The sequence below is a fragment of the Cibotium barometz genome, chromosome 41 (genome assembly GCF_041138505.1).
Source record: "Cibotium barometz isolate CiBa-2024 chromosome 41, ASM4113850v1, whole genome shotgun sequence".
NCBI lineage: Eukaryota > Viridiplantae > Streptophyta > Polypodiopsida > Cyatheales > Cibotiaceae > Cibotium > Cibotium barometz.
Genome location: NC_141086.1, coordinates 1,624,447 through 1,638,395, shown reverse-complemented (window position 1 = coordinate 1,638,395; position 13,949 = coordinate 1,624,447). Strand labels below are relative to the sequence as shown.

The window sequence follows — 13,949 nt, the reverse complement described above, 5'->3', positions numbered from 1 at the left end:
GTGATAGGGCGAGAATGGATGTGATGTAAAAGATTAGATGTGAAGGTATATGGGGTTATATAAATGGGAATGTGAAAATGGATGTATGTATGTGGATGTGTGGATATGGAGATGGGAGTGTGGATGTATGAACATGAAAATGGATATATGCATGAAGATGTATATGCATAGATGTAAATGTGGATGTAGATGTGGATGTATAGATGTGAATGGATGTGGATGTATAGATGTGAATGGAAATGTGGATGTGGATGTATGTGAATGTGGATGTAGATGTGGATGTATAGATGTGAATGTGGAATGTGGATGTGGATGTATGTATGTATGTGGATGTAGATGTGGATGTATAGATGTGAATGGGAATGGGGATGTGGATGTATGTGAATGTGAATGTAGATGTGGATGTATGTGAATGTGAATGTAGATGTGAATGTGGAATGTGGATGTATAGATGTGGATGTATGGGAATGTGGATGTGGATGTATGTGAATGTGAATGTAGATGTGGATGTATAGATGTGAATGTGGATGTGGATGTATGTGAATGTGAATGTAGATGTGGATGTATAGATGTGAATGTGGAATGTGGATGTGGATGTATGTATGTATGTGGATGTAGATGTGGATGTATGGATGTGTATGTATGAATGTGGATATGGGATGTGGATGTATAAATGAGGATGTGAAAATGGAGGTAAGCATGTAGATGTGGATGCATGTATGTGAATGTGAATGTAGATGTGAATGTGGAATGTGGATGTATAGATGTGGATGTATGGGAATGTGGATGTGGATGTATGTGAATGTGAATGTAGATGTGGATGTATAGATATGAATGTGGAATGTGGATGTGGATGTATGTATGTATGTGGATGTAGATGTGGATGTATGGATGTGTATGTATGAATGTGGATATGGGATGTGGATGTATAAATGAGGATGTGAAAATGGAGGTAAGCATGTAGATGTGGATGCATGGATGTGAATGTGGATGTGGATGTGGATATGGATGTGTATGTATGAATGTGGATATGGGATGTGGATGTATAAATGAGGATGTGAAAATGGAGATAAGCATGTAGATGTGGATGTATGGATGTGAATGTGGATGTGGATGTGGATGTATGGATGTGGATATGGATGTGAATATATGATATGTGATGTGAAGGAATCTGAAGTAAAGAGATGGAAAAAGAGGTGATTGGATGAGTACACATATACATGGAATGTGGAATAAGTAATGTGGATTAATGAGGGATAATGTGGAAAAATGAGAGTTAATATAGAAACTGTATTTGTAAACTGTTTGTAAATGCTGTTTGTAAATGGCTGTTTTATGTCAAGAATGCTGGGGAAGCATTTTGACCGTCTTGTGATTAAGGTCGTGGAGACCTAACTGATAAAGTTGCAACTGCTGACGGAGAGTCAATGGAGGACGTCTCGCGTAGCAAGGTCGACCGAGGTCTTGACCAGCCTCGGTTCGATTAAAATGGTGAGCTTCCGGTACGGTGGATGAGGGACCAAGGAAGCGGCCTATGAGTGAAGCGCTAGGTCACCTGCGAAGGATCCTAGAGGGTGCTGACCATACGGTGCTCGGGCTCTGGGTCGCCTAGGATACCCACGCGTGCGTCGAGGAAGATATTGGAACAAGGAGTAAGAGTTGTTTTGTGAAACCGGGCATGGATCTGGTTGACTGACCTTGCTGGTCCTCAACGGATGAGTCCATGGCTCTTTTATATGGATCTGTTGGTTGATCTTGCTGATCTTCAACGAGAGTCCATCTTGATAAGTGATTATATTGCCGAGTATTATGGGCTAGGAACTATGGAAACGGCCTCTGTGTGGACAGGTGGTGAGCGTTCTAGTTGCCAATGATGCCATAGATACTCTGATGAAGGAATGATGGGAAATTATGAATCAACTGGATAAATTGGGAGATTGTGATCAGTGGTACTATGGTTTCATTAAAGGATTGTTTTAAAGTTAGCTGATGCTAAGAAAAAGGCAATTTTCATATTGGGTGTGTAAGTGGTGTGGCTAGTTTTATGTTTGCATGAAATTCCGGCTAGGGGGCCTTGGAACTCTTTTCCTTGGTACCCGAGACAAAACCTAACCAAATTCCAAATTGGATCCCATCACTACAGTGGTTGGGCGGTTGGCTAACCCATGGGATCGGATGGGGTTAGGCTGGACTGATGGATCCGTAAACCGAGACTCAGTTTCTGTTATTACGATAGATGAAGTAAGTCCCGGATAGTAATTGTTCTATGGATAGGAATCAACGGCTGTGCCTCTTGATGGGGAAAAAAGCGTTGATCCCAATGATCCAAGTGCAAGTTTCTTCCTTGATCCGACCGAGTATCTTTATAGGTGCAGTTAGATCAGCATGATCAGTAATGATCTTGACTACGTTAGAGTAAAAAATTATCCTGGTGGAATCGCCCGTGCTTTCCGGGTAAGGGAAGTTTTTTTTCGGGTTCGTTTTTGGAAAAACCGACGGATTAGTCTCTTGTCCGGATATCCGTGGACGAGGCCCCGAATGTGGGACCCCTGTCCCGTGCGAGAAGTGCTACTTCCGCTGCTAGTACCCAAATCCGTTGCTCTCGGTGGGAACAGGGGGATCTCACAGTGTCAAGACCTCGGTCGACCTTGCTACGCGAGACGTCCTCCATTGACTCTCCGTCAGCAGTTGCAACTTTATCAGTTAGGTCTCCACGACCTTAATCACAAGACGGTCAAAATGCTTCCCCAGCATTCTTGACATAAAACAGCCATTTACAAACAGCATTTACAAACAGTTTACAAATACAGTTTCTATATTAACTCTCATTTTTCCACATTATCCCTCATTAATCCACATTACTTATTCCACATTCCATGTATATGTGTACTCATCCAATCACCTCTTTTTCCATCTCTTTACTTCAGATTCCTTCACATCACATATCATATATTCACATCCATATCCACATCCATACATCCACATCCACATCCACATTCACATCCATACATCCACATCTACATGCTTATCTCCATTTTCACATCCTCATTTATACATCCACATCCCATATCCACATTCATACATACACATCCATATCCACATCCACATCCACATTCACATCCATGCATCCACATCTACATGCTTACCTCCATTTTCACATCCTCATTTATACATCCACATCCCATATCCACATTCATACATACACATCCATACATCCACATCTACATCCACATACATACATACATCCACATCCACATTCCACATTCATATCTATACATCCACATCTACATTCACATTCACATACATCCACATCCACATTCCCATACATCCACATCTATACATCCACATTCCACATTCACATCTACATTCACATTCACATACATGCATCCACATCTACATGCTTACCTCCATTTTCACATCCTCATTTATACATCCACATCCCATATCCACATTCATACATACACATCCATACATCCACATCTACATCCACATACATACATACATCCACATCCACATTCCACATTCACATCTATACATCCACATCTACATTCACATTCACATACATCCACATCCACATTCACATCTATACATCCACATCTACATTCACATTCACATACATCCACATCCACATTCCCATACATCCACATCTATACATCCACATTCCACATTCACATCTACATTCACATTCACATACATCCACATCTACATTCACATTCACATACATCCACATCCCCATTCCCATTCACATCTATACATCCACATCTACATCCACATACATACATACATCCACATCCACATTCCACATTCACATCTATACATCCACATCTACATCCACATTCACATACATCCACATCCACATTTCCATTCACATCTATACATCCACATCCATTCACATCTATACATCCACATCTACATCCACATTTACATCTATGCATATACATCTTCATGCATATATCCATTTTCATGTTCATACATCCACACTCCCATCTCCATATCCACACATCCACATACATACATCCATTTTCACATTCCCATTTATATAACCCCATATACCTTCACATCTAATCTTTTACATCACATCCATTCTCGCCCTATCACAACCCATATACATCTTATCCTATCACATACACTTCTTACCTCATCCCCCCATACACATCTTAATTCATCTTATCACATCCTAACTTATTTCATAAGCATCTTATCACCTCTTATCACACCTCTTATCACATCCTATCACTTTCCATACGCATCTTATCACATCTCATACACCTCTTATCACATCTTATCACATTTCATATCTTTTTTTTTAAAAAAAAAGAGAATTCTTTTATTTGATATAAGATTTCTCTACACATTTATTTATACATAAATTCCATTTAAGGAGACTAACACTTTCGAAATTAAAATCAATCTTTTATGCATCTTCTTATGCATGATTTCAATTTGGTAGGGAATTATACTTTTAGAATAAAAGAATTTCTCTTATGCATCTAAGTTAAGCATAAAATCCATTTATGAGGAAAATCATACTTTTAGTATAAAAAGAATATCTTTTATGCATACCTATATGCATGAAATCCAATATGATAAAAGTAACACTTTTGATATAAAAATTTTTCCTTTATGCATACTTCTATGCATGAAAATTAAAAATGATAAAAGTAACACTTTTGATATAAAAATTTTCCTTTATGCATACTTCTATGCATGAAAATTAAAAATGATAAAAGTAACACTTTTGATATAAAATTTTTTCCTTTATGCATACTTCTATGCATGAAAATTAAAAATGATAAAAGTAACACTTTTGATATAAAAATTTTCCTTTATGCATACTTCTATGCATGAAAATTAAAAATGATAAAAGTAACACTTTTGATATAAAAATTTTCTTTTATGCATACTTTTATGTATGAAATAAAAATGATAAAAGTAACACTTTTGATATAAAAATTTATCCATTATGCATACTTTTATGCATGAAAATAAAAATGGTAAAAATAACACTTTTGATATAAAAATTTATCCTTTATGCATACTTCTATGCATGAAAGTAAAAATGATAAAAGTAACACTTTTGATATAAAAATTTATCCATTATGCATACTTCTATGCATGAAAATAAAAATGGTAAAAATAACACTTTTGATATAAAAATTTATCCTTTATGCATAATATTAAAATTCAATTTCTCCATGATTATAATGAAATTCTTTCAATTAATCTAGGATGATGATTCCTAGAATATGGTAGGAAGTCCTCTTTTTATGCTTTGAATGAAAATTTTTTATGCATAATTTTTATAAAAATTTTGCCATAGCTCCGCTGCTATGACTGATAAATCTCAATTTTTCTAAGGGATAAAGCTTATCATTAAGAAAATAATTAAAATGATTCTCTAATTGGATCCTTAATCCATAATGGATTGAATCATCAATATACATAAACTAAAAGCATAAGAAAAAGCCATTAATTTGGCCTCAAGCATAGCTTAATCTTGGGTTAAGGAAAAGCTTTATGAAAAGCTTGATTTGGATTGAGAATGGGTCATGAGTATGACCATTTCTTGAGTGAGAGAGAGAATTTACATAAGAATCATTAGAATTTAAACATAAATGAAAATTAACTTCAATAGCATTTATTAAATTATGTAACTCTTCACTACTATTCAAACTTCAATAGCATTTAAAAAAAAACCATACCAATTAAACTTCTCAAGCTTGAGAGGGGTTGAGAAGAGAGAAACATTGAGAAATTATAGAAAGATGAATATTCACTAATTACCTTACAACTTGCTTGATTCTTTGTTCACGGTAGAGGCCCCCAACCAATCAATTGGTTAAGTATGTTGATGGAGCCACTAATGGGGATTGAAGAAAGAGGGAAGCTCCAAAAACTAGTGAATTATTAAATGAATTCACAGTTCTTGGCTTAGGTGGAGTAGAGTAACGATGCATAAACACTATCTATTTTTCAACAAGGGGGAGGCTTCTATTTATAGGAAAAATTGAGCTCCTAACCAAACAAACTGATTCTAGAATTTTCTAAATCAGTTTGGTCAATATTTGACCATTTTTAGATCAGTTAAGCTAACTTTTTGGAACTAGACTTGAATGAGGAGAGAGGAGAGATGAAATATCTCAATTTTTATGAGTTTAAAACTCATTCAAGCATGTGAAATATGCACCTCCTTTAAAAAACTCCCCTTCCTTACATATGTCATATTTTTAATATTGCTCATAGTTTTTTACTAATAAACCTTGTACATTTTCAACTCTTCATCTTATGTGAAATATGCACCTCCTTTAAAGAACTCCCCTTCCTTACATATGTCATACTTTTAATATTGCTCATAATTTTTTACTAATAAACCTTGTACATTTTCAACTCTTCATCTTATGTGAAATATGCACCTCCTTTAAAGAACTCCCCTTCCTTACATATGTCATACTTTTAATATTGCTCATAATTTTTTACTAATAAACCTTGTACATTTTCAACTCTTCATCTTATGTGAGCATTTACTCATTTTTGGGTATTTTCTTTTTACAAGTTGGATTTATCTCCTCCCTACACATGGATTGATGCTATTGGTCCATAGGAACCTTAATTGGACCATAGTCTAAAGATTTCTGAAAATCTAGACCCTTAGGCTAAGGTTCTTTATAGCTATTTTCAATTAATTCCAATTGCACATTGGAAAATTCTTTTTGAATTTCTGTTTCAGGGGAACTCATCTGAATTAGAAGAGATATTTTTCTATCCAAAAATATTCAAAATCTGAATATTCTCTCTCTAGAATATTTTTCTCTCTCTAGGCTAAAACAGATAGAAACAAGGTCTTTATATTTCTGAAGAGGGATTGATTACAGGGAAAGATACTAGACATCAAAAAAGGGGGTGGGGGAGGAATCTTACAGCCCTGCCCAATTCCAATCTCTCACTCTTTGTTTCAACATTTGGGTATTTCTCATCCCCTTGGAAGTAGTATGCACATCACTTTTCTTATTGGTTTGATATTTTGAACTTTGAGAATTGGATCCTCATAACTAGATTCAATTGAAGCGGTTTTCACTAACTAAATCAAAGCCATTCTAGATGCTCACTTGGTGATCTCCATTCCCAATCTTCTTAACTTTTCTTCTTTGGCCATGCTTCCTAACTGGCTTATCCGCTTGTTGCTTAGCTTGGAATCAACGAGTGATAATATTCACTATAACAAGATGAGGGATTAACAATGCTTTTTATTGAAACGTTTCATCGTTATAAGCACCGCTCAACGGTATTTATAAACATTGCTATAAGCACCGCTAGGTGTGGCATTGAAAAAAAATACTCTAAATAAAATCCACAAAAACATCTAGTAAAAATTTATCACATAAATTTGTCAAACATAAGTATTTTTATAATAAAGAACAAAAACTCAACAAAATTTTCTATGCAAATATTTTTAGGTGCTGCCCGTAGGAAGAAGGAAGCTTCATGATTGCTGAGCCCCGTGCATAAAACTTTTCTAGACTTTCAAGAGACCCAAAATCTTTCCAATAGATCCTCCAGCTCCCGTAGCTTTTTCAGCTGTCCGAAGGAAGAAGGAAGCTTCGTGATTGCTGAGCCACTTGCATCAAACTTTTCTAGGCTTTCAAGAGACCCAAAATCTTCCGGTAGCTCCTCCATCTTAGAGCACTCACCCATGTTAAGCTCCCGTAGCTTTTTCAGCTGCCCGAAGGAAGAAGGAAGCTTCGTGATCGCTGAGTCCCTTGCATTAAACATTTCTAGGCTTTCAAGAGACCCAAAGTCTTCCGGTAGCTCCTCCAGCTTAGAGCACTCACCCATGTTAAGCTTCCCTAGCTTTTTCAGCTGCCCGAAGGAAGAAGGAAGCTTCGTGATTGCTGAGCCACTTGCACAAAACTTTTCTAGGCTTTCAAGAGACCCAAAATCTTCCGGTAGCTCCTCCAGCTTAGAGCACTCGCCCATGTTAAGCTCCCGTAGCTTTTTCAGCTGCCCGAAGGAAGAAGGAACGTGATTGCTGAGCCACTTGCATAAAACTTTTCTAGGCTTTCAAGAGACCCAAAATCTTCCGGTAGCTCCTCCAGCTTAGAGCACGTCCACATGTAAAGCTCCCGTAGCTTTTTCGGCTCCCCGAAGGAAGAAGGAAGCTTCGTGATTGCTGAGTCCCATGCATAAAACTCTTCTAGGCTTTCAAGAGACCCAAAATCTTCCGGTAGCTCCTCTAGCTTAGAGCACGTCCACATGTCAAGCTTCCGTAGCTTTTTGAGCTGCCCGAAGGAAGAAGGAAGCTTCGTGATTGCTGAGCCACTTGCACCAAACTTTTCTAGGCTTTCAAGAGACCCAAAATCTTCCGGTAGCTCCTCCAGCTTAGAGCACTTCCACATGTTAAGCTCCCGTAGCTTTTTCAGCTGCCCGAAGGAAGAAGGAAGCTTCATGATTGCTGAGCGACTTGCATCAAACTCTTCTAGGCTTTCAAGAGACCCAAAATCTTCCGGTAGCTCCTCCAGCTTAGAGCACTCACGTATGTTAAGCTCCCGTAGCTTTTTCAGCTGCCCGAAGGAAGAAGGAAGCTTCGTGATTGCTGAGCCACTTGCACAAAACTTTTCTAGGCTTTCAAGAGACCCAAAATCTTCCGGTAGCTCCTCCAGCTTAGAGCACTTCCACATGTTAAGCTCCCGTAGCTTTTTCAGCTGCCCGAAGGAAGAAGGTAGCTTCGTGATTGCTGAGCCCCTTGCACAAAACTTTTCTAGGCTTTCAAGAGACCCAAAATCTTCCGGTAGCTCCTCTAGCTTAGAGCACGTCCACATGTCAAGCTTTCGTAGCTTTTTCAGCTGCCCGAAGGAAGAAGGAAGCTTCGTGATTGCTGAGCCACTTGCATCAAACTTTTCTAGGCTTTCAAGAGACCCAAAATCTTCCGGTAGCTCCTCCAGCTTAGAGCACTTCCACATGTCAAGCCTCCATAGCTTTTTCAGCTGCCCGAAGGAAGAAGGAAGCTTCGTGATTGCTGAGCCCCTTGCACAAAACTTTTCTAGGCTTTCAAGAGACCCAAAATCTTCCGGTAGCTCCTCTAGCTTAGAGCACGTCCACATGTCAAGCTCCCGTAGCTTTTTCAGCTGCCCGAAGGAAGAAGGAAGCTTCGTGATTGCTGAGCCCCTTGCATAAAACTTTTCTAGGCTTTGAAGAGACCCAAAATCTTCCGGTAGCTCCTCCAGCTTAGAGCACTTCCACATGTCAAGCTCCCGTAGCTTTTTCAGCTGCCCGAAGGAAGAAGGAAGCTTCGTGATTGCTGAGCCACTTGCATCAAACTTTTCTAGGCTTTCAAGAGACCCAAGATCTTCCGGTAGCTCCTCCAGCTTAGAGCACTCCCACATGTTAAGCTTCCGTAGCTTTTTCAGCAGCCCGAAGGAAGAAGGAAGCTTCGTGATTGCTGAGCCCCTTGCATCAAACTCTTCTAAGCTTTCAAGAGACCCAAAATCTTCCGGTAGCTCCTCTAGCTTAGAGCACGTCCACATGTCAAGCTTCCGTAGCATTTTCAGCTGCCCGAAGGAAGAAGGAAGCTTCGTGATTGCTGAGCCCCTTGCACAAAACTCTTCTAGGCTTTCAAGAGACCCAAAATCTTCCGGTAGCTCCTCCAACTCAGAGCACGTCCACATGTTAAGCTTCCGTAGCTTTTTCAGCTGCCCGAAGGAAGAAGGAAGCTTCGTGATTGCTGAGTCCCATGCATCAAACTCTTCTAGGCTTTCAAGAGACCCAAAATCTTCCGGTAGCTCCTCCAGCTTAGAGCACTCACGTATGTTAAGCTCCCGTAGCTTTTTCAGCTGCCCGAAGGAAGAAGGAAGCTTCGTGATTGCTGAGCCACTTGCACAAAACTTTTCTAGGCTTTCAAGAGACCCAAAGTCTTCCGGTAGCTCCTCCAGCTTAGAGCACTCACCCATGTTAAGCTTCCCTAGCTTTTTCAGCTGCCCGAAGGAAGAAGGAAGCTTCGTGATTGCTGAGTCCCATGCATGAAACTTTTCTAGGCTTTCAAGAGACCCAAAATCTTCCGGTAGCTCCTCCAGCTTAGAGCACTCACAAATGTTAAACTCCCGTAGCTTTTTCAGCTGCCCGAAGGAAGAAGGAAGCTTCGTGATTGCTGAGCCCCTTGCATTAAACTCTTCTAGGTTTTGAAGAGACCCAAAATCTTCCGGTAGCTCCTCTTGCTTAGAGCACGTCCACATGTCAAGCTTCCGTAGCTTTTTGAGCTGCCTGAAGGAAGAAGGAAGCTTCCTGATTGCTGAGCCACTTGCATCAAACTTTTCTAGGCTTTCAAGAGACCCAAAATCTTCCGGTAGCTCCTCCAGCTTAGAGCACTCACACATGTTAAGCTCCCGTAGCTTTTTCAGCTGCCCGAAGGAAGAAGGAAGCTTCGTGATTGCTGAGCCACTTGCATCAAACTTTTCTAAGCTTTCAAGAGACCCAAAATCTTCCGGTAGCTCCTCTAGCTTAGAGCACGTCCACATGTCAAGCTTCCGTAGCATTTTCAGCTGCCCGAAGGAAGAAGGAAGCTTCGTGATTGCTGAGCCCCTTGCACAAAACTCTTCTAGGCTTTCAAGAGACCTAAAATCTTCCGGTAGCTCCTCCAACTCAGAGCACGTCCACATGTTAAGCTTCCGTAGCTTTTTCAGCTGCCCGAAGGAAGAAGGAAGCTTCATGATTGCTGAGCGACTTGCATCAAACTCTTCTAGGCTTTCAAGAGACCCAAAATCTTCCGGTAGCTCCTCCAGCTTCGAGCACTCACGTATGTTAAGCTCCCGTAGCTTTTTCAGCTGCCCGAAGGAAGAAGGAAGCTTCGTGATTGCTGAGCCCCTTGCATAAAACACTTCTAGGCTTTCAAGAGACCCAAAATCTTCTGGAAGCTTCTGCAGCAGCTCAGAGCACCCATCCATGTGAAGCCTCTTTAGATTTTTCAGCTGGCCAAAGGAAGAAGGAAGTTTCATCTGTAAAGTACATGAATCAAAGTTCAGAACATGTAAACTTTTAGAAGACCAAAGTCTTCTAACAGCTGCAAGTATTGCCAAATTTTCAGCTGCTCAAGGGAAGATGGGAGCTTCATCATCACTGTGCAATCAGGGATTTTTTAAATTGAATTCTCTCTTGTAAAGTTAAAGTTCACTTTTTAAAGTCAGATCTCATGAAATTACAAACGTTTGCAGATCAACTCGAACATTAAAAAATAATAATAATGACTATATACCTCAAAGTACATAGTGGACCAGAATTCCAGCACAGTAAGAAACTCCAGGCCTAATAATTCTTTAGAAGGAGCACATCTCAACCACCTTATTTCCAATGCTTTTAGCCCCTCATCATCACCCTCCAGATATGTTCCATGCAGAAAAAGCAATCGTAAAGATCGCATTTGGGAAAGCAAACTCGCATTCAAGTTTTTCTTGGAAGTGGCAAGCCCACGGATTTGATCAAGACCCTGCAACCATAAACCAAACCATCATTGCATGGATCGTGTTTTATCGCTCATGTACGGTAGTAATGGCATTGGAGGAGCATAATGCAGATGCTTGGTACAGATCTACATTCACTAATGTAGTTCCCATCGACTGCATAACCGAGGCAACCGTTAAATATATGGATATTGCACAAACATTGTAAGATCTAGTGTAGAGCAACTGAAATGGAAATACTGGGAGAGCCACCCACCCTCCACACCAGAAACAAGCTTCAAAACAACAAGTGCAAGTGCAAAGATGGAAAAAAGGAAAAGCGACCAATCAAAGAGTAAAAAGTTAAGGATGAACAGTATAACAAGTTGCTTTCTGGACACTCACAACAGCCAATTTGCATCTTTGTAGTCTTTCGTTTTTGTATTGCCTTTGCTTCCTACGGCATTGTTTGCAAACATAAATGTGTGCTGAAAACAGAGAAGTAAATAGAGAAGTGGATAACGCACCTGGTTACTTCGCAGCACTTGCGTCAAGTCGGTATCATTCCACACCCTACTCCACTTGCCTGACTGTTTGACAATGCCTCTCCCCAAATCCCTCAAGTGATCATGCATTGTCAAGCACCCATTTTTGTCCACCTTCACTAGACAGAGATCTACCAAGCTCTCTAGACCACTTATCGAACCCTCTACCAAATCATCGCTTTCCCAAAAGTATTCGGCACTCTGCCTGTCTTCACCAATCAAGAAGCAAGCCACATCTAGAAACATTTCCTGCTCATGCTTACTAAGAGCCTTGTAGCTAACCTTCAAACAAGTCTCTATCCGTTCGTACGAAGCAGCGCTTCTACTTAGAGTCTTGATTGCTTCTTCCCAGAATCTCTTTTCCTTCCTCACCCCAAGATGCCTACCAAGCACCTCCAGCGAAAGGGGAAGACCAGCGCATGCTTTGCTTACTTTCTCTGCTAGCTTTTCAAAACCTAGATCTGGCGAAGGCTTCTTGAAAGCATTCAGACACAAAAGTCGCAAGGACTCATCATGGTCCATGCCTTGTACCTCGTAGCGTTGACCCCTGAAGACATCAGAGAAATCATTGCCGTGAGGAAATACTGTTTGGTTCCTGGATGTTACAAGCATTCGACTTCCCGGTTGAAGGGATGTCAGATCTATGATTTCCTCGATGGATTCAAAGTTCTTTGGATCATCCAATATGATCAAGACCTCCTTCCCCCTTAATCCAGCTTTTAAACACGCTTTCTTCTTTCCTGCATCGTCCCCTTGGAACTTCTTTTCATGCAGCAAATCTTCGAGCAGCTGATTCTGTAATTGACTCAGAGTCTTATCCTGACAATTTTCCACAAAGCTTGCTGCTTGAAACTCCTTTCCAAGTCTCCTGTAAATAGCGCGAGCAAGAGTGGTCTTGCCAATGCCACCCATGCCCCAAAGCAGCACAAAGTACACACTTCCCTTTTCTTTCAAACGAAACAGCTCGACCACATCATGGACCCTCTCATCCAAACCAACTGCTTTGAGGTCATCCTCCACGGGAATCCTGCTGCTTTGCATCTCCTGTGCTATCTTCTCTACGAGAGCTTCCAGCAACTGTCCTTCACGTCTGCACATAATTTGATAATATCGCATAGATTAGTGACAAGTGAGAAGATTAACAACAAAAAACGGTTGCAAAACAAAAGTTTCGTACTTGTTAAAGGTCTCCAGACGGAAGCCCTCGAGCCATGAGGCATCACACAGAGCATCTTCCCACCCCTTGATCATGCTTTCGCTGTGCTTGCCTCGTCTGCAATGGTACTTGATAGCTTTTGCAAACGGCCCGTCATTCTTGTTTCTTAGGTCTTCTGGCTTCACGTCGTCATAGAAGACCGGAAATAGCTTGGCTTTACTAGAGCTCTTGGTGCTCTTCAGCATCTCTACAAGTTCATCCAGACACCACCTAGACTCTGCGTAATTGCTTGTAAAGATGGGCACTTGAATGATTGCTTTTCGGGCAGCTTCCAGCATGAAAGGGCGAACATCGTCTCCTTCAGGGAGCTCCTCCATGTCCAGAAATGCTTTGATCCCACGGCTTTTCAGGAAATAGTAAAGCATATTTGCAAATCCACGCTTCACGCGAATCCCACGATGGCTGATAAACACCGCATGGGTGCCGATACACGGATGCAAAGGCTGATGAGCAAGAGCTGGGGGCGGAGTAGCTTCTGTGCTCGGGGAGCACTCATGGATGTGTGTGTGAACAGCTAAATATTATTTTGTGTACGCACTCACTGCACAGTGAACTGTGTAGATATCTCGACCGGATTCAATTATTTTTACTTTTGCATAAATTCTTACTGCACAGTGAACTGTCTCTGTGGCTTTGGGGAAACTTTTTACTTTTGCATAAATTCTTTTTCCTTTTACTTTTTACTTTTTACTGCAGGGAAAATTTTTACTTTTGCATAAATTCTTTCCTCCTTATTTGGTAGATATCTGCAAAATAGATTAA

General features: G+C 40.4%; 1 protein-coding gene across 1 annotated transcript; it reads right to left on the bottom strand.

Annotated features, from left to right (window-relative positions):
* Nucleotides 1-7,383: 7,383 nt before the first annotated feature.
* On the bottom strand, nucleotides 7,384-13,672 carry LOC147614593 (uncharacterized). The gene is made up of 4 exons (XM_086779863.1): nucleotides 13,149-13,672; nucleotides 11,954-13,061; nucleotides 11,243-11,473; nucleotides 7,384-10,985 (listed from the first exon to the last, which is right to left on the bottom strand). The coding sequence occupies exons 1-4, from the start codon at nucleotides 13,550-13,552 to the stop codon at nucleotides 7,995-7,997; spliced, it is 4,734 nt and encodes a 1,577-aa protein (XP_086635989.1). The 5' UTR covers nucleotides 13,553-13,672; the 3' UTR covers nucleotides 7,384-7,994.
* Nucleotides 13,673-13,949: the final 277 nt, after the last annotated feature.